This window comes from Miniopterus schreibersii, assembly GCF_964146895.1.
Source record: "Miniopterus schreibersii genome assembly, chromosome: 2".
Classification (NCBI taxonomy): Eukaryota; Metazoa; Chordata; class Mammalia; order Chiroptera; family Miniopteridae; genus Miniopterus; species Miniopterus schreibersii.
Window position 1 is genome coordinate 131,631,561 of NC_138102.1, and position 22,512 is coordinate 131,654,072.

A 22,512-nucleotide genomic window follows, 5' to 3' on the forward strand; every position below is an offset into this window, starting at 1 on the left:
ATGCATCTTTAAACTTTCTAAAATGGCCTATTTCCAAATGATGAAGATCTGCCTAGTTGTAAAGATAAATTTTAAAATTACATACTGACTGAAGGGTTACCCTGTCTAATTGAAAACAATAATCTTAAGCTTTTTCCTGTTGAACCTAATAAATATTAACACTTTGATGAATGTATTTAAGAATAGCACAAAGCTATGTTTTAGTTAAAATTTGTTTTTAATTTATGCTGCTTTAGCTAAAAAGCAGGCACAATTTGATAAGGTAAAACACAACTTCAAGTGAATTATGAATGATATATTTTTCCTGTAATATTTTACTAGTTATAAATTTTAAAGTAGAAACTTAAGATAGTGGTCATTAAAAACAGAATGTGAAAATATTTTTATCTTCTTCAGTCATTAATCTTGTCACTTTTACCATATTGCCCTGCTAAATTATTTGAAACAGATTAAAACACTTCTAAACCATCGCTTTCCTGTTTCTGATAATGCTATATAAAACCATCCCATTGACTTTTAGTGAGAAATGCAAGTAACAGATAAAATACAAAAGCCTTGATCTTTTTGTTACCTAGCCCCATGACTTGTGTGGTGACATCATATATATCAAGAGTCATATGAAATAAAAAAAAATCTTTGAAAAATTCTGCTCAAAGACAAAGATTACTAAATCTAGCAGTAAGAATAATAAAGCAGATTAAGTAAATTCCTACCAATCATTTTATAAAAATAAGACATGATGTCTGCTAGATTTCTAATGTATAAATCTGAAGTATTTTGAGAGAATATAAAAGTATAAACTGGTTACAAGATAAGATGAAAATTAATCTAACTACTTTCAAACTGGGGAGTATCTATAAGGCAATTTTCTTTGTTTTTATTTACTGATTTTAGAGCGAGAGAGGAAGAGAGAGAAACATGGATTAGTTGCCCCACTTACTTGTGCACTCCTTGGTTGATTCTTCTTTGTGCCCTGACCTGGGATTGAACCTGAAACCTTGGCCTATCGGGACGGTGCTCTAACCAACCGAGCTACCCAGCCAGGGCTAAAAGGCAATTTTAACCCTCACCCGAGGATATTTTTCCATTGTTCTTCAGTGAGAGTGGAAGGGAGAGAGACAGAGAAACATCGATGTGAGAGAGACACATTGATTGGCTGCCTCCCGCACTCACTCTGACCACTGCGGCTGGGGATCGAGCCTGCAACCAAGGCACGTGCCCTTGGCCGGAATCGAACCCAGGACCCTTCATTCCATGGGCCGACACTCTAAACACTGAGCCAAACCGACTAGGGCTAAAAGGCAATTTAAAAAAATAACTGCTAAGACATGATATACTTTGGATTTCTACAAAACAAATTAAAGTATTTTGAAAAATCATAAAAAATTATTTTCTTAAAAGCTGGTTACCAAATAGAGATTAGAATTAACCATATGTAAGAATATAATTAAACTGACTTTATTTTCCCAAAATCTATAAAAGTGTATCTATTAAGTAATAAAATTGGTTATTATTGAGCTGCATACCTTTACATTTTAAAAAAATCTCTAATAATGCATCTTTGTTCACTTATATAATTTTGTACATTAGGAAAAAAATATTCACTTATTATTACTTTATTGTCACCCATACCACTAAGAAGTTTACAAATACTAAAATATTGTTAACAGTAACTAGCTATTGAATCAACAGTTAACCAACTGTAAGTAAACTGCCACTGGGATCTGTGATTATTTCTTCCTTGGTATGTGTAGGCTCACAGCACACAATAATCAAAAGCCTCCCTGGGCCTCGTTAACTACAAAATAAACAGGCAGTGGAGACAGGTGACTGTCTTTCATGTTTATCATAATCATGTAAGAATACCCTAATAGTAATAGATTTTTATGCAGAGAATTATTTTTGTTAGATACTAAATTATTCTAAAATAATTTGCAAACAGCTTGCTCAAATGCAATGTCAAGCATTGTAATCAACAAACTGTGTAATCAACAAATGTCTGTGGAATCGACATGGTTACATTTAACTTCCTAATTGATGAAATGGTGTTCATTTTGACATTAAAATTCCCGTTTAGTTATTCATTCATTCATAAAAATTTATATCTTTTTAACCAAACATCATAATATGTGGTTCTATTTGTGTCCAAATCTGACATTACTATATTTGCCAGTTTATAGAATTCTTAGGTTACATAACATGCACATTAGTATTATATAGAACACTTTCAGGGGAAAAAATTATATTTCATCATGAATAAATTTAACATGATTTTAAAATTGGATATTTTGGGGACATTTTTTATTCTTTTATCTATTAGTACATATACTAGAAACTAGGCAATTTTAAGTTCTAGTATTTTTCTGCAATTGTGAAAAAATATAAAATAGTATGCAAGAAAAAGAAATACATTAGTACACTGCTTCAATTTTTAAGAAACCAACAAATTTCCCAATAAATAAATAGCAAAGGTCACATATCTAGACAATATTTTAAAGAATATTGTCAACTAAAAAGAACGCTATGATAAAAATAAATAAATTTCCATATAGTCTAACTTAAAATGCAAATATACAGATAAAATTTAATAAAAAATCAGCCACAAAGTACAATAAACTTGAAGAAATTCCTACAAAGATAACTCTAATGCATTGCATTTGAATGAGTTTCAATGCCACTTTCATTCAGACAGTAAAAGCATATTTTACTATTAGAACACAAAAACACAGGGGAAAACTGAATGAATTTTAACAGAATATTACAGCATAGGAACAAATTTAAATCTAAAATGTTAAAATAATACCCCAAAACTCTATTTCTGATTGGCTGTAGAGTCTAAGGATTATTATTTTTAGTAGGAAAACTACTGACAGCCTACAAATCTTGAAACTTTGCATTGTTGTCTTGTGTTGCTTGCTACGCTTTGCCTAAAAACATTTTCATTGCTACTGAATTTTCTTGTCTTTTACATCTCTCACATCCTACATAATGGCCTTTCATCCATTGTATATGATTTAGATAAAAGATAATTTATAGATATATTTTTGAAGAAAAATATGACTTTTATAAGTGGAAATATTCTATATTATTTTGGAAATGGCAAAATACATTTCTTTGCAAAACTCAACATTATTCCACTTATCATTCATTCACTCATCATTTATTCAACAAACATTACCACATGCTGTTGTGTGAAAATATAATGTTGACTAAATAGGTCTTTAATACATCTCAATTAAATATATCTTTAATTTCAACAAACCAAAAAAGTACAACTAGAAGATACTAACTTGCAACATTTGAATGTTATATAGCCCATCTAGCCACTTATGTTCTTAATTAAGAAACAGTATTTGAATCTCCAAAACATATGTATATACTGAAAATTCACTAAAAAAACTACTGGTCATCAAGCAAATATTTACTTTAAATTTCCTATCCAGGGCAATTCATGAAAAATCAAAAGAACCTCTTATAAAATGTTCTTTCCTACAGTATAGTTCTACAATACAAAAGGCAGGACCAAAACTTACTGAGATATAAAAAGAAGCAAGCTATCAATTATTTGGTTATTAATATCAAAATGTTCTATTAAAATAGTTTCAAATGACAATGACTCTTTAGTTTACTACATTTGTACTTGTTCCTTAAATAAAATATTTTCATACTGGAGAAGAATATTAAAAATCTTAGGCCTGCAATCAAGTAATGTATTCATAGCAAAATTTTCTTATACTTTGTAGTTGAATGTATCTTATTTCTGCCCAGGGATGAGTGAGATATGTCAACATAAATGGCCAAATAATCCATACACTGTCCCCAAATAAGTTGAAAATGACCACCAATTCATTCCACGGGTGAGTATCTAGTAATACAAGGTAAGCACTTTCACTTCCTATCAATACTACAGTAAACTGTATTAACTGAATTATATTAATTTTAACTATATTAAAAATATGGGCCCTGGCCGGTTTGGCTCAGTGGTTAACACGTCGGCCCACAGACCAAAGGGTCCTGGGTTCGATTCCCGGTCGAGGGCATGTACCTCAGTTGCAGACTCGATCCCAGTCGGGTGCATATGGAAGGCGACCAATTAATGTGTCTCTCTCACATCGATGTTTCTCTCTCCCCCCTCCTCTACTCTCTCTAATAATAATAAGACACAAAACAAAATGATTATCAATTCTCGACAGCCAGTTAATTCTTTATCTATCCTTTCTTTACAACAAATCCCACGTGAGTATCTTTTTCAGTGGGTGACTTTATGCTGGATGGATAATCTGCATTGAGAAATTAAAATTCTACATCACCTGCAAGATCCATTTCTCAACAGACTACGAGGGGAGAAAATTTCTACAATCATGTGGCTGTTTGGACAAGTATGTCATATGCATGAGTGAAAACTGTCTTGTGTATGAGTAAAAGGGTATATGAGTAAAAATTCATAAACATTTCATCACAGCAACTCATATTCTAGGATTTAGGGGTTTTTCTTAAATTGCATAATGGTTAAGACTATGGGCTCTGAAACCAGGCTCCTTAGAATCAAATCCCAGGCCTGTCCCTGACAAGCTATATGAGTGCGCAAAATACCCAACCTTTCTGCGCCTCAGTCTACTCATTATAAAATGGGAATAATAATGTATGGTTTGTACAGATTAAGTGAGCCAGTAAATATAAAGCACTTAGTACAGTGCCTGTCACATAGTAAACATAAAAGCAATTTTAGCAATTGTTACTACTACTATTATTATTATCATCTACAGACTTAGGTCCAAATTCTTTGACCTGTGGTCTCTAGTAGACTCCCAACTATACCATTACTCCCCTACAAAAGTCTTCCAGTCCTGGCAAGTTGGTTCACTTACTGTTTCTCAAGTATATTTTGGACCTTTGCCTCTGTGCCTAACTTTAAGTGCCTCTCTATTTAAAGTGATATCTCTCTTAATATTTATCCAAATTTCACCTCCAACAAGGAACCTCTCTAATTAATCACTATAACAAAGGAATTCCTTTCCTCCTAAGTTCTTGTAGAAGTCCAATAGTTGAATTGTTCATATTGTCCTGAACCTACAAATATCTTCGCGAGCATGTGTGTGTGTGTATCGTCTCTTTAATTACATTAAAAGCTCCATTAAGGCAGAAACTGTCATGCTCATATAGCCTCCACCAAGTCTTAAACAGAGTAAGTGCTCTACATGCACATGCAATTTGACTGACTGACCATGCAAAGTCAAAGTAAAAATGTCTACAAACTGGCTCAATGCATGAACAACAGTATTCTGGGCCGGAGGATGTTAGAAACAGAGACTGCTCAGTAAACACAACTGCATGAATAGTAGCCAGATTTGGGCCAAAATGTGCATCCCAACTTACACTATTCAGCAATAATGCTTGGTACTTACAGAATAAATCTCAAAAGCATTATATGAAGCAAAAGTGAGTACACACAAAAGAGTACATACTCTATGATTCTGTTTACATGAAGTTCAAGAATGGACTAATCTGATCAACGGTGATTGAAGTCAGAATAGCAGCTGCCTCTGGGAAGCAGGAATTGACTGAAGGAATTATGTGGGAACATTCTAGAAAATGGAAAAGTTCTATATCTTGATCTATATATTGATGTTATTTATCTTAATTTTGGTATGTTGAAGTGGTATGTTAAATCATTAAAATTATAATATGTGCTTCAATAGCTAAGAAACATTTAAATTACATCTTTTAAGTTCTGAAATTGCTACACATGGCCTCCTGCTCCAAGAACTTGGAAACAAAGTCTTGGGCATTGTACCTGCAGTTTGTTTTCAGGCCAAATGGCAAAGCTCTCTTTTACATTTGCCGATGAGTGGATGAGTGGATGAAGTTGCAGCCGATGAACGTTAGGTTGTATAAGGTCTCACTCGCCAGGCCCATCCCTACTTTGAGACGGATAATGCTAACTTAAGCTTACGAAGCTAAACATTCGGTTCATGTTTCCCTCTGTTCTTATTCAGCTTTCAACAAAGCAACTTTCTGGTTATGATGTGACTCCTCGCGTAGGTCAGTCAGCCTTTAGAGTGATAACATACCAGAGGAAGGAAATTTCGGTCCCAACATGAATGATTTCTTTTGGCAAATTGATACAGTGAGTTCTTATTGTAATTTAGTGAGTAACATAGCTTGAGTACTTATAAAAAAGACACTGATGTGCAGATGTAAGTGTTCTGAGCCACTGAAAATTATACTTTTCATTCTAAGCAAATGCACTGGCATTCAGGCTTCATCCATCAGACTTCTGGGTTTGTCAATATAGGTCCATCCCTGAGAGATACTGAAACATCTAGGTTTCTGGGCCTGGAAGTTTAAGACCAGATAATAGAACACAGAAAAGTAACCCACGCAATTAATGCTATCTTTTGAGGCCTCTTGGGAAACTGCCAGAAACTTCATCAATAGTTTACTAATGGCCACACTGCAATCATATATAAATCTGTATTACACTTCATATTTTCAAGGAGTGCTTATAGTCATATTATTATGTTAAGTTTGAGAGGGGAAATTTTATAATTTACAGCGTATAACAGTTACTAAATGTAGTAACTACATTTAGTAGTAATAATAAATAATAAATAATAAATGTAGTAATTACAGAAAAATAAAAAGCTAATAATGGAAAAATTAAAATAAAAACAAAAGTTGCTCATTGAAAGAACTACCTCGTGATCCGATAAAAAGGACACAATGTTTGTAACTTGGAGGTCCGAGTCCAATCCTAGGTTGGCCTTTTACAAGCTTTATACGGGCTTAAGTGAGTCTCTTAGCCTTTTTCTATCTTAATTCCTTCACTGGTAAAAATATCCCTGTGTATCTTACTAAGTTCTTTGTGAGTCTCAAACTTGGTAAGACACAAGAGAGCATTCTTTAAATGATAAAGCATTATACAAATTTTTTCATCACTATATATCTATTAATATCACCTCTGAAATCAGGTTACCAAATAATGCAATTACAGAAAAGGGACTGCACCCAATTTAAAAAATATAATCACTCTAACTCTATAAATATTTGTACTAAGTAACTGATCTAAGTGTACAATATTCTAATGTTGTAGAATCAATTATTGGCTCCTATTCTCTCCTTCCTATCGTACACCCTTTACCATGTGACTCAGCAGTCCTTTCTCCACTCCTTTACTCTGACTTGGCCATGTTACTTGCTTGCCCTTGGGATGCTAGCAGACTAGACGTGATGCAGAGACTTGCGTAGCTGGGCTTGCACTATTCTCTTTTATCATCAATGACAAGACTCGTAGAGCAAACCTGGACCCAACCTGTAACCAGTTTATATCAGCCAACTCCCAACCAACCCAGAGATGTGTAGATGAATAAATTATTATTGTTTTAAGTCACTGCTTATTTTTTTTATTTGGGAGAGACAGAGAGAGAGAGACATTGTTTTGTTATTCCACTTATTTATGCATTCATTGGTTGATTCTTGTATGTCCCTTGACCAGGGATCGAACCGCGACCTTGGCGCATAGGGATGAAGCTCAGACTAACTGAACTATGTGACCAGAGCTAAGTCACTGCTTTTTGCTTTTTTTTAAGTATACTGTGTTTTTATTGATTTTAGGGAGAGAGGAAGGGAGAGGGAGACAGAGAAACATTAATGAGGGAGAAACATCGGTCAGCTGCCTTGCCTCCTGCATGCCCCCTACTAGAGATTGAGCCCAAAACCTGGGCATGTGCCCTGACCAGGGAATCAAACCAGCGAACTCTTGGTGCATGGGGCGATGCTCAACCAACTGAGCCACACCGGCCAGGGCTAAATCAATGCTTTTTGAGGTGTCGTGTTATGCTGTATTATTGTGATAATCTCTGATAGGCGTGGTAATTACATAGTATATAATATACTATATTTGTATGATCCTCAGTTTAAAGAATCATCTTCAGGTTAGATAACGTAATCCCTAGCTGTTAATTTTGTCATTTATCCAGCAATAATCAATGAGTACCAACTATCTGCCAGGGAGTAGTCTAGACCCTGGGCTAATTAGGCTATGTAACACTAGCTGCCATAATAAACAATGGCACAATCTCAGTGGCTTATTGCAATAAATGTTTATTTCCCTCTCTCTATAAAACCTAATGAAGTGTTCTTGGATGGAGGGCTCTCCTGAGTGGATCTCTTCCAAGTATGACTCAGGATCCAGTCTCCTTCCGTATTTTGATGCCATCATGTTCAACACTTACCTCTAATGTAACCTCAGAAGAGGAACAGAAATGTGGGGAAGCATAGTGGATATTTAATCCCATTTGCCCAGAAATGACACAGACTCTACTGGGAGAATTAGTCATATGTCCCCTCACAGATACAGAGAGGCTGGAAACTGTAATCCCCAGCCAGCTAGCTACTTCGCAACAATAACTCTACACTATGAAAAGGGAGACTAAATCCTTAGTTGTTAGTTAAGCATTTCTATCACAATTGGGGGACAGAACAGACAAAGATTCCCAAACTCATGGAATTCTTGTTTACTGACTATTTCAAATCAGATACCAAAGTTATAAAGGTGAGTAAGACATGGTTCTTGCTGTCAAGAAACTCACAGACTTGCACCCTGGCTGGTGTTCTCAGTGGTTAGAGCATCGGCCCAGGCACCAAAGGGTCATAGGTTTGATTCCCAGTCAAGGGCAAGTGCCTGGGTTTCAGGTTCAATTCCTGGCCCCCAGTAGGCACGTGCAGGAGGCAACCTATTGATGTGTCTCTCTCACATCGATGTTTCTCTCTCCCCCCCCCTTTCTCTCCCCTGAACCCCTCCTTCACTGTCTCTCAAAATCAATGATAAAAATATTCTCAAGTGTGGATTAACAACAACAAAAAGAAAGTCACAGACTTGGAAAGAAAGAAGAAATCCACACAAATAATTATAGCAGATGATAAATGCCATAAAAAGTTTAAGTATAAGGTCCAATGTTAGCACAGAGGAAGGAATGAGTAACTGCTGGGAAGGCGTTAAGGAAGACTCTATTTATTTGAAGGGGCGGTGCTTGAGCAGAGCCTTAAAAGAGAAGTAGAAACTTGCCAGACAGATGGAGGAATAGGGGCGGATGCTAAGTGGAGAAAACAGGCATTGGAACATAAGCTTCCTATTTTGAGCAGCCTTCATTCCCATTAGCACTGACGTGGAGTAACGCTCACCACAAGAAGACAAGGGCAATGCAGGACCCAGGCAAGAAGGTTAGTGCCGGAAGACAGAGAGTACGTGGAGCTGACAACACAGGGATGGTAGTACCCGCAGAGGTAGATTCAGGTTAAAAAAAAAATACTGATTGACAGACTATCTCTCCTCTCTCAGTTGTAGTCAGATAAAACAGAAACCAATAAATGATTGTATAAATCATGGATCAGTTTGACCTAGTAAATATGCATCAAACCCTTTACATTGCAGAGAATATAATATAGTTTTCAAATCACCCACAGAAGAGTTACAAAAATTAAATACACATATTAGGTTAAAAAAACAACTTTAATAAATAGTGAATAATAGGCTTGCTAGAAAGCAGTAAGGCCACATTCTTTGACCACCAAACAATGCAGCTGAAAATTACTAACAAAAGTAGAAAGTAGAAAAATTTGGACACTTTTCTAAATAATCATGTGTCCAAAAGAAAATCAAATCTGCCACTATTTAAAATACAATGTTTAAAAAATCTCTGGGATTCAGCTAAAGCTTTAATGGAGAAAATCACAGCTTTAAATGCTCTAATTCTAAATTAGAAGGAAAAATATACAAAATTTAAAGTTTGTGACATAATGGTACCCATGAAATCAAAGAAAAGCAATTTAAAATTATTAGAAGGAAGGAGGGACTTCCTTTAGATCTGATCCAAAACCTCTGCACTTAGCCACTATGCCTTGTTGCTTCCTGGTCTTTAACTGTTTTTAAAAGGAGATGAAGGGCTTTGTCCCCTCTACTTGTTTTTTCACAATCCAGTAAGATTGTTACAGAGAAGGTTGCCTGATTTTTCAGGCCAACCTTGAACAGGATCCAGTAAAAGAATAAGTGAATGAATGAATGAGAAGAGAAGAGAAGAGAAGAGAAGAGAAGAGAAGAGAAGAGAAGAGAAGAGAAGAGAAGAGAAGAGAAGAGAAGAGAAGAGAAGAGAAGAGAAGAGAAGAGAAGAGAAGAGAAGAGAAGAGAAGAGAAGAGAAGAGAAGAGAAGAGAACAACGGTACTCGCACACCTTTGCCCCTGTTCTAAGATAACCTCTCTTAATGATAATCATATATGAACTGTCATTCCTTATTAAAAGGTACAGAAAAACTACTCACTAATCATTAGCATTATTGGGCCACTCTCTTAAAAGTCAAAGTGGGAAACAAGTGGTGTGCTTTGAATAAAGTAAAGAAAGGTGAATTTGTCAAAGTCTAAAATATATTCGTTTATGTTTAAATATCAAGATTTAATTCACCATCTGGACCTAAATTTAACCTTGTTAGTCCTTCTGAGCTAAATATGCTAAGAAATCCATGTGAATTTATATAATGAACCAACTAGCTGTGAAATTCCACAAGAGGAGGACTTTATCTACCCTGTTCACAGCTATAAGCTCTGCATCCGGCATACAGTATTCCTTAACAAATAACATGTTGAATTAATGGATAAACAGTCGTTTCAATTAGTGAATGATGCCCAACGGCAGATTTCTATATTCTTATAAAGATTTCTTTTTCCTTGCTCTTCACAATTAAGTTTAAAATGACAAAACTGATTCGTAGCAATTAAAAAGTATTGGCAACATAGTCTCACATTTATAAGATCTGAAGATGTTTTCCTTGTAACTATTTCCTGAGAAAGGCTTACTGTATTCGGTAGATTGTCTCATTTACTTACAAACTTTCAAAAAAACTCTAGTTCTATTATATTCAAATTCCACACTTCCCTTCAACTTAGTGGCCAGCACTGTTAGCCTGCTTTGTCACTGCCCTTACGTTTTTGCCTCCAGCTTTAACTGATTCTATTCTTTGATTTCCTTACCCCAGCGTAGATTCCTTTTTAACTACAGATCTTAAAAGCGACACTAGCTGCTTTTTGTTCCTCGGAGGGTTTTTCCCCCTTCAGGATAATTATATTCTGTGGTGCCTTTTATTACGGTGTCTTTTAGGATCTACTAACCTTTACACTCTTGGGCTCTATTTAATAGTGAGCTCCCTCCCCCACTCTCCACACTAAATCTTGCTCATTAGGTTTCTTAATCCTTCACAATTTGCTTTCATGAAATGTTATACCTTCCCGTTGGTACATTCTGAGTCCGTTTCCTTAGTACACCTATTCCAAGCAGCCCAGATTCGACAAGCACGGAACATAAGCTCATCCACTTTCTGAGCCGACAGGACTCTACTCTGTGCTATGTGTGTGCAGCATACTCTGTAGAGTCCTGTTGGCTCTGGGGGGGGGGGGGGGAAATCTTTGTTTTGAATGTTTATGGACAATAAAACTATACCATTTAACTTGGTATTTCATTTTCTCACCCAGACATTACCTGAGAAGGTTAGGACGACAGAATTAGACACTGGGCAGACCTGAGCATACAGTTATAGGCTTCAGGTTTTTCTTGGTCAGAAAACTATCGTATTTTAATAGAAGAGAAATAACAATATCCTGATGTTATGTAGTGACTAGTAAATTCCAACTATATCTTTCTCTCATACTCAGAATTCAGAAGAGAAAAACATCTTTTTCCAGTTATTCTGCAAGAGCTCTGCTTTTCCAAATGGGTCGTTTCTAAGAGACATGTGCGTGTTCTTGAAACCTGACTACGCTGCGGCTCTGGTCCTTTCGGCAGCTCGTCCCCTGCTTTCTCTCCCAGTCTGCTCATCACGAGCACCTTTGCTGAGAGGTATGTACAGAAGGGCCAGCAGAGCACATTTTGGTTTTTGTTTTTAACTTCCTAGAGACTTTAAATTAAAAAACAAAACTTGTTAGTGAATTGAAAGAGTTAATGAAGTTTCCAAAGGTGCCTAGCTTATTCAAGCAAAGTTTACACTTCAACCCTGTGCGAGTTAACTTGTGATCCTCCCCATCCAAATGATAGAAAGCAAAGCCAGTAAGTTCTTTATTTAATTGGTTTGCATCCACACCCTGACCTCCGGGGCTCTGTTTACATAGCCTATCATGCAATATGCTCCACAGTTCCCTGCTTCTTTCAAAAGCGTGTTTCTCCTGAGATTTGATATATGGCTTTCATGTTTAATCACTACGTTAAACTCAATGCTCTGCTTCCTCCAGCATCAACTAACTTCCCTTCTTGGGAGGCGGGGAGAAGAGCACAGCTCTTGCTACTTCTGAACATAAAAGGAAGTCTGTTTTACTCTATTAGTAAAATCACCAGCTACACACACTCGTAGGGAAGCAACACTAATGCATCAACTAGGAGACAGTATTCAAATGGAAACCTTTTAAAAACTCCTTTAGAAAGATTGCTCTCAACTGGCAAAGCCAAAAACTTCAGATAATTGATTGAGTTATACTAAACCAACAGAAATGGAGTTTAATCAGTATATAACTCAGTAGTTCATGGAGGGCACAGCTAGATGGCAGCTAAAGTTAAAATCAAATTAATCAAGGATAGAACATCCCTTGGGTTCTCAGGTCATAAAATCTCTGCCTCTGGTTAAGGTTTTCTTAACCTTCACAACAAACAGAACTCTCATCTCTTTATTTATTTATATACTTAAATATTTTTATTAATTTTTTTCATTTTTATTTTTTAGAGAGAGGGGAAAGGAGAGGGGGGGAGGGGGGAGAGAGAAACATGGATGTGAGAACATAACATTGACCGGCTGCCTCCTACACACCCCCTCGGGAATCGAGCCTGCAACCTGGGCATGTGCCCTGGCCTGGAATTGAGCCAGCAGCCTTTAGGTGCACAGGGCAATGCCCAACCAACTGAGCCACACAGGCCAGGGCAAAGTTTCATCTCTTCAACTGAATATGGAAATCCTTCCATAAGAATTTGTATGTGACCCAAATTTCGGAGATAGGAAAAAAAAACTCAAAAAATTAATTGATCTCTTTCAATAAATCAAGACAATCTATAATTTCCAGGTTTTAAAAAATCACATGAAATGTATGCATTTTACTTTAAAATATGTCAAGCAAAAGAAAGAGAAGTGAAACAAATATGGTAAATTGTCAACAGCAGTGAAATCTGATAGACATGTACGTGCTCATTATACTATACCTTCTACTTGTATATATAGTTGATATTTTTCATTATGAAAATTTTTGAAACAAAAAAATAAAGTTATCTATGGATTTGCTTTTGAAGAAAAAAACTGACACAATTTTAATGAGAAAAATTTAAATCACTTTCTAGGTTGGTCATTTTGGTATATATTCAACAACTGAGATTCTTTACCATTTGCTGACAAGGAAAACCCTCCCTCCTTCCTCCTGAATCTGACTCCACAGCCTGAAACTCATTTACACAAACTACAAATGTGCAGTAAGCTCTGTATAAGTTGGATTCTTTACTTGAAAAGAAAAAAAACTGTGTGTGTGTGTGTAATTTTACTTTGAAATAGTTTCCTTCATGGCTAGTCACTGACCATAGTATTTATTTTTAAGGGTTTTTTTCCCTTAGTAAGATCGCATCTTCCTTCATTTAAAAATCGTACTTTGTCAGGAACACTGTTACAGCTGTATATAACATTAAACAGAGTGGTTTACTTTCTGTATTTGATGAACAATAGAGAATCTGAACCTATTAAAGTCATACATTTAATTGTTCCAATATGCTACCTTATTTCTACCAAAATTTGCATGATATAGAATGCCAAAGACTGCATTTCTAACTTCCTTTGTCATGATTCCCTCATTCAAATAAACTAAGAGTTTATAAGAAAAAATAATTATCTGTTTCTTAATTTGAAACCACCTAAATTCTTTCCACAACATATTTAAATTCAAAATTTAAAAAAAAACAAAACTTTTAATCAGTATTCACCATAAGATTTCTCACAGTACAGAACTTTATAGTTTTCAGACATGCAGATGTTGTCCATGATAGACATTAAAAAAAATTAGGGCTTGAAAAAAATAAGAATCATGAACAAAATCTTTGGTCACAAGAGTGAAAGATGTGTGTCTGTACAGATGTTATAACTATTTTCAGAATAAATACTAACCTTCACTACAGGAATTTAGCAGCACACTTAAATTTGGATTTGAAAATTTAACATAAATTTTCTGACTTTGACAATAGCTGCCTAATATTTCAGTTTTGTACGCCATTTCCAGGTTTTACCTTCAAAATGATCCTGGTGGACTTTTTCATATTTAAAAGCTATATTCCAGATCCTAGAGCCTAAAACCAGTTTCTGACTTGATGTTTTGGGAATTAAATCAGATCATAACAAACTGGGTTCTTAATAAATATTTGGTGACTGACTGGCAATGATAAAAAGACATTCAGTTTTATGTAAAAATTCATTCTTCATCAATTTTATTCACTTATGTTTACTATACTTAAAGATTTTAACTAGTAAAAATGACAAAGATTTTTCACCCTATTTTGAGTCACCTCCTATAAATAAATAAAATAGCTAAATAGTTGATACAACCCACCATGTCTTTAGTTTCTGTATAGTCAATACTATAAACCAGAAATGCTTATTTTATACTATCAACATCACATGTGATTCAGAAGCCCAAGAACACACAGATGGAAAGATTTCTGGAATCCCAGTTATCAAGTTAGGTGAAATTATTAACTCAAATGTACAGACTTCGTATTTAAAGTCTCACCAAGTTGGAGAAATTCATACATCTATGCAACGAAAGAAAGAATAAGCTTTTGAAGAAAAAAAGCATGTTGATTCCTTAACACCACTATCAAAAAATGTATATATAAGTCTTGGTTCCTTTGTAAACATAATAAACAAAAACTTTCTTTAAAGTTAAAACACAATGGAACTCAAACCAGAATAGGAATGTTACTTTTAAATTCAATAAGTTATATATTTTTCTGTGTATATTATTTCTCCTGGAATGGAAAATTAATGTTTATTTGTCTATTAACAGTTCACTAAAGAGCATAATTCCTTTGCACATACATGAAGCCATTTTTGTGCTTTAATTGTAAACACCATCAGAAACTCTGAAGCTCACAAACCTCAGCAAGTGACATAGAGACAGTCAAACATAAGGATTATATGGCTACATTCATGCTTAATGAGAAGAAAACACCTAATAATGAGGCTGATATGCCACTGTTTGTGAGAATGTATATTTTGTCTTGATAGATACAAAATAATGGCTTAAAGTGACCTTAGTTTTCCATTACCCTCCCCCAACAAAACAATTGAAAAATAACAAGTCACACTCAAATATCTATTTCTACTGGCTAAAACTCTTTATAGTTTGCTGGATTTGATGTATCTATTGCCCACATTTGATGACAAGTCACTTGCAGAGAATCTTCTAATTATTTAGGATACTCTGTCCACTAAGAGACTACTATTCTATTTTGAGCAACTATTATGTACAACCCCCAGCTCTGCTTTTAAAATAAAACTGCAGATAGAGAGCATTTAATGCTTATTGCAGAACTATCAAGAATCCCAGAGTGAACACCTCAAGCTAGGATTCCAAGCAGCTAAGAGCCCTGCTTTGAGGCGGGGTTCATGTTTTGAAAAGAGACTGCCTCGTCTGTTTAAAATCAAAATGGTTCTTGATCTGATGAATTACTCCTCAGAGAATAATGTAAATAAAATATACTCAGAACAACATTATTAATGTAAACATACCTGAACCAGAGTCAAATTTGGTTTCTGACCTGCAAAGGGAAAGACATTTTTTTACAATATAAAAATTGCTTGTTAAAGAATAACTGTTATTTTATGGGGAGGGCTGGGGGGTAGATGCAACAGTTACAGATTTCAGTACAATGGTCAACAAGTAAAAGAGCTTTTAAAATGTAAATATAGATTTATTTTAACCATTTTAAATGCATGCAGTACCCTAGGTCCCCTAAACATGCACATATCTGTAGAGATAAGCACAGTATGGAAAAGATATTAACTTTTTAGCTTGTTTTTGAGAGAAAGGAGGTAAATTATGTTTTTTTTAAAAAAAGCACCCAGTCTCTGCAGATTAACTTGTTTCAGTAATAAAGCAATAAAACACACACACAAATTTAAAACTCTCCTCTTCACTTATTATTAAAGATTTTTAATTATTCAACACCAACTAATTTTTCACTAAGTTCTTCACAGAGTAAATGAACCTAGTAACCCCACATGTTTAATAAGTAGAAGAAAAAAATCTGAGCCCTTGTGGGAACATTATGTTTCAGATACAGGTTAATACTGGTTGTAAATTCAGGAGCCTTTGAAGCTCTCGGTTCAGCTGTGGGAAAACTTCTGTTAGGTAATTACTCTCGAGATGCTGCTGATGTGCTGTCAAGCAGAATTAACCCTGAGACTAGGCCTATCTACACAAGCTCCTCTAAGACAGCATTGTCTATATCTAGCTCTCAAACCAATTAGTGGGCATGCTCCAGTCGGGTTTATATCACACATTAACAATCAATAGTATATATGTTCACAGCTGCCACCCCAAGATACAAGAACCGGCCAGCAGGAGTCCTGTCAAAGGATGTTACATGGACAGAGAAGACTTTTTTTTTCCTGGGGAAATGTAGTTAACTAAGTGGGAAAGGAGATTTCTTTGAAATCATGCCAGGGTACCAAAGCACTTTTGGAAGCGGTGGCTTTCTTTACTTAAATTAGCACCGAGAGAAGTCATCAAAGGGGGGAGGGGGAAGAAGATAAGCCAGAAGCAGCCTCTTGGGTCATAAAAATTTATTTTCTCAAGTATTCCCAAGTAAAGTTTCACCTGAGGCTTAAACAAAGTCAGTAATTGCAAGAACAAAAAGTTGTTATTATTACAACCATGGCTATCGATGACCACCACGGTCATCCAGGGCCCCCCGTCTGCATCTCAGTCCCTCTCTTGGACGTTCCTAACCTCTATTTCAGGAGCAAGCCCACTTTCAGGCCTCGTCCTGTTCTGGAAGGCTGTGCGCAGGCCCCTTTGCCTCCGCATCCCTGAGCATCACTCTAGGCGACACTGGTCACGCCCTGTCCTGCTGGTTTCCTTGCTTGTCTTACCAGACTATGTCCTCTGAGCCTTTGTAGCCACGGCACCTACACAGTGCTACATAGAGTCTGCTGCTTGTACTCGACAAATGCCTGTTGAGGGAAACTTCTGCCTCCACACACATCTTTATCTCCTTCTTACCTGCAGGTTCCTCTTTTCATCTAAGGTTCCCTCCTGCTTATGTCCTAAAATGCATTCTCTCATCTCCCCGAAGACAGGCTGCATCAATTACTCCTCTCTCTGCCATGTCTTCAGTATCTTGGTCTCCACAGGTCCCTCCTCTCTTTTTCTTAGAAGTGCCCCAAAAACCAATTAAAAGCCTTCCTTCAAATCTATGCCCTGCTCCTGTCCTCCCTCTTTCTGACTTTATAAATCCAGTTTATTGAAAGGACGGACTATATCCTATGTTGCATGTCTTCCTTTCCCGACAGTCACTCTTTGAACCACTATGATCTGCCCTTGCTAACTAAGGTTTATCAGTGTCTTCCTAGTGCTAACTCCGAAGGCCCTGTTAGGGGCCCCGCTTTACCAAACCTCTCTCAAACTAGCACACAATACTGCCTGTAGGTCACACTGCAACCTCAAATGCAACATTACTAAGCTAAATTCATTTTCTTTTCCCTCAAATATAATTCTCCTGCTAACTTCCCTATCACTTAAGTTGGAAATTATGTTATTCTAGTTTTCTTCTGCACCCTAATCTCTCATTAGCCACCAAGACCTGTTGATTCTACGACCTTTCCCTCCTCTCTGTCCTCACTCTAACCATCTTTGGGCCTATCTTTGACTCAAAAATCTCACAACCCAGTCCCCCCTCCTTTTCAATCCATCATCTAATCAGCTGCCAGATGTTTCCAAAACATCAGTCTGATCACAGTACTACCACCCCAACAACCGGAGCAGTTGTTTTCAAACTTGGGCCACAAGCTGACCCATTAGTGGATTATAAAATCAATTCAGCATATTACAACTCGTATTTTTTTAAAAAGTGAAATGCAACAGAAAAGAAGACAGAATGCACTCCACATACGGAGAATATATGCAGTTTTGTACAGCTCTTAGGTACAGGTACTTGAATGGTGTGTGTGCGTGTTCACACGTGTGTGTACTGGGAAGTGCTACCCCTGCAAGTGAGCAAAAAGCCTCTGCTCCGGCCTTCCTCTGGCTGCGCCCCACTCTCCAAGTACTCGGTTCCCCAGCGTTCCCCACCCAAATGGCTCTGAGCCAGCTTCCTCGGCCTCTGTGGGCCCTTTTTTCAGGTCAGGTGTGCTACTGGTGCGTGACCGTCCAGCCCAAGGGGTAGCCAGAGGCTATGACGTGAAAGGGGACGCGTGGACCTTAAGGCAGAAGGAAGAGGGAAGAAAGAGGACAGGGCAGGGCAATATGCTTTCCCTACTCTTCTGTGTTCCTGCTCAGAGGAATCTTAACTCAAGCCCCCCTGCGAGAGTGGGGAGCTGAGCACTCCAGAGGCCAGAGGTTCCCCCATGGACGAGACTGGGGTGGACTGGACGGCCTTGAAATTCAGATGCCTGGCTAGTGGGATAGGGAAGGACCGACAAAAGAGGCCCTCCCCCCGGAAAGAGGAAGAGAAAGGTGTTTCTCAGCCTGCACCCAGTATCCTCAGCCTTCACCCAGCTCATGGCTGACAAACTTTTACTCCACTGTCAAGATTCACTTCAATCCTCTCAGCACCCTGCCTGCCCCCTCACCTCCCGGGGCTCCTGGCTCACACCCGGGTTACTCCACAGTAAGGGGCCTGGCATGCAGCCCCCACACCGTGGAGCACTAACACAAAGCTCAGAGAGCTGCGGACTGGGTCTCGTCCATCTTCCTATTCCCAACACTTAGCAAGGCATCTGGCATCTAAGAGTTATTAAAAACCTTAGTGGGAACAAATGAACAGATGGATCTGTAAATTGACAGAAGGCCAAACACAAGATGCAGTGGCCAAAAACTTCATCAATGCCTCTTGAGAGATGAAAAATCATATCAGAAAGTTTTCATGCCTCAGGCCATCTTATTTTCTCCAGGGATAGCTGGTGAATGTGTAAAATAGATACATAAAGTGCAGAGAAAACATCTTCACGAACTAATTAATGACCTTGAGTATCCGTTTTTTATATATAAAAAAAGTATTTTTAAAAAAGAGTATTTATAAAAAAAAGAGTATTATATTTGTTTGAATTTTCAAACAAAGCACTGAAAAATACGACTATGCTATTAATAATAAAACAATAATAATAGAAGTTAATACTGTCAGATTGAGAGGTGGGGAAAACTGGCTCTATGGCATAAGTTAATTCAGGTTTCTCAGATGTCACATACACACACTCATATACACAGGGGCACACAATATTCCTACATATATATTGTGGACTAACCTTTATCCATATAGCCTCTTAGAAAATAAGTAAATATAGATAAAAACAAAACAAATGGCAAGTAAGAAAGAAAGAATTCACACAATACAGATTATGCAAGAGAGGCAAAGAGTTCATTCATTCCAAACACATTTCTTATGTGCTTATTTTCAGTAGTATATTATGCTAGACAGTAGGGAGGTGAAAAATGCATAAAGTAAGGTTATATGGGGCATAAGATGCATAAATATAATTGTCTCCACAGAAACCCATTTTAACCCTTGATTACGTACTTACATTTAAACTTAAACCTATTCAACCAGTTCCTTTGACAACTGCCAAAAGATGATGAATACAGTATAGACTATTACTGTGTCTTCCAACTTCTATTCTCCCCTTTTTTATTTTAGAAATGGAATCTCTGAGTTTTAGATGGGCACACGGCTACCTAGTTAAGACAATTTTTCCCAGCCCTCCTGTAGCTATTGTTATCACGTGACCAAGTTCTTGTCAAAAGGATACAAGCAGAAGTGATGTGCAGAACATCTGAATTATACCCCTAAAGGGAATGACTGCACTCCTCCCCTTCTTCCCCTCTTCTACCCAGGGCTTCAATGTAGACGTGATTCCAGCAGCTGAAGCACATCTCACAGGTCATGAGAGAGAAGCTGGTAGAGCAACAGCCTTTGGCCAGTCCCTGGGCAGCAGGTACACACACACCCCAACTGTTACCATGTTTAGTCCACGATTATTTTGGAGTCTTGTCAGAGCAGTTGTAACAATATCACCACATTAAAAAAAGAGTAAAACTAAAACTTCCAAATTTTGAAACTTGCAAAGATTTTACAAATTTAAAAAACCATAAAGGGTAGATGCTAGAAGAATTTAAGTATTATTACTTTTTAAATAATTATAATATATACTATATACATTCTGATAATAGAGTTGCAGAGTTTCAAAAGAGGGCAGTTTTACTCACTGGTTAGAGTTGTATAATCCTAGATAAATTTATAAAACTTCTGTTCTCTGTTTATAGGGAATAACCCAGCATCCATGAAAGCTCTGTGTATTGAAGTCAAAAGGTTTTCTATACTGTACACTTGAAACTAATGCAAAATAATATATTTTTTACAGTTTTTATTTATTTTATTATTTTTTAAATTTTGTCATCTTCTGAGGAACCCACAAAATCTCAGAGAACACTGTTTTTTGCTTCATGTTCAACTGTGGTAAGTTTTTTGAAATGGGAATCGTGTGAGTATGAACTATAGGTCAGCGTTCCAAATGTTTCAGACAATATGTAGGAGTGTGGGGGCTGCTTTTACTGTTTTTAATTGATTCGACTAAAGATTCTAGCTACAGAAAATTATTAGAGGGAAGGAAGAGAAGAGACAGACTAATTTTTTTTGCCTGTAAGTCCCTTATATATGGCAACTCCATACCAGGAAATTTCTAGGACAATCCGGGTCAAATAACCTGTCCTGTTGTCCCCTTAAAAAGCATGAAAAATTTTCAGAAATTCCTGTATTTCAGGATCCTACTTATAAGTCTAAGTATTTCTTCTTACCCCTACAAATAATTCAAAGACCTTCATCAGACCAGAGGCTGGTAATAATAGCCGTGAATATTTATGTGCCTCCTTTCACTACATAAACATAATATATTCCTCTGTCTGGAAAGTTCCCTCCGCCTCCCCCTCACCTGCTCTAGTATCCCTTGACCCCTTTGCCTATTTAACTCCTAAAACTTTCTCCACATATTAGCTTAATTATCAGTTCTTTAAAGAAGAGTGGCCAGAATACATTAAGTCCCTTTCATTTACACTTTTAGATCACCAGTCACTCTTTCTTTGCACTCATCAGAATTGTCATTCTACATTTGCTCATGTGGCTATTTGAGTATATTAAAAGAGTTCAGTAATTGTGGCAAACATTATTTGTTGCCTACCTAATGGCCAGTCTACCTTTTCCCTGATAACAGAATTCCAATTTTTTAAAAATATGTTTTTATTTATTTCAGAGAGAAGGAGGGAGAGAGAGAAACATCAGTGAGAGAGAAACAACATCGATCAGCTGCCTCCTGCACGCCCCCGACTGGGGATCGAGCCCGCAACCTGGGGATGTGCCCTGACGGGGAATCGAACTGGCGACCTCCAGGTACATGGGATGGCACTCAACCAACTGAGCCACACTGGCTGGGCCCAGAATCCCAATTTTTGAAGGGTGCTAACAATATGTCCACCCCAGGAACAACTCATCAGTAGGTTAAGCCCACTGTGGCAATCCTTCTCTCCTCTGCCAGTGACTGGTTCAAGGACAGGCAGGTAAGCTGGGTTTGAGCAGTAGGAGGTACAGGGAAGTCTGCTGGGGATACTTCCTCCATGAAAAGGAAGGGGTGATTTCGGGATGAGGCCTTTTTCTGCTCTCTCCCTGTTTCATGCCTTTGAAGTTTTTATATGCAGGGATATGACACTTAGAACTGCCGTAGTAACCTTGTGACCAGGAGGGGAAGGCCAAGAAAATCACAGAAATGCCAACGCAGACCTCTGATGCCATTCATTCCAGAACAGCCTTTCTTTTGAGTTTTGTGAGGTAGTCAAATCTGGCATTGTTAGGCCACTTTTACTTGGTTATTTCTGTTACTTTTAACCCAGCATACTTTAACTGATACTGTTACCATAGCAGCATTAGGTTATGAACTATCTACTTATTGTGTCTAAAATTTAGGTTTCTGTGTTATATGCTTATGGTAATGATATAAATGCAAAAGGCAGAAAAATACACAGGAAGAAAAAAACTCAATTTGAATATTTAAAAACATATTAGCTACTCCAACTAAAAACTGAGAAGATACCAATAAAAGCCTACTTACTGCACACTTACTTTTTTTTAAATGAGAAACAAAAATAAAATAATCAGAAATTTAGAAATCAAGATAATCATGAGCAAAAGAGCAGCCAAGTCCCTCCTGTGTTGCCTGAAGATGCTTCACAGAAGCCCCGTA

At 36.9% G+C, this 22,512-nt stretch overlaps 1 protein-coding gene across 5 annotated transcripts in view; it reads right to left on the reverse strand.

The window, feature by feature from the left end:
* MSRB3 (methionine sulfoxide reductase B3) overlaps window positions 1-22,512 on the reverse strand; it is a gene marked incomplete at its 5' end in the record, with an annotated part of 146,829 nt that overhangs the window by 48,258 nt on the left and 76,059 nt on the right. For all 5 annotated transcript variants that reach the window (XM_081127634.1, XM_081127633.1, XM_081127632.1 and 2 more), the window contains one exon: window positions 15,796-15,824. In XM_081127634.1, coding sequence (XP_080983760.1) covers window positions 15,796-15,824 — 29 coding nt within the window. The remainder of the gene's footprint in view (window positions 1-15,795; window positions 15,825-22,512) is intronic.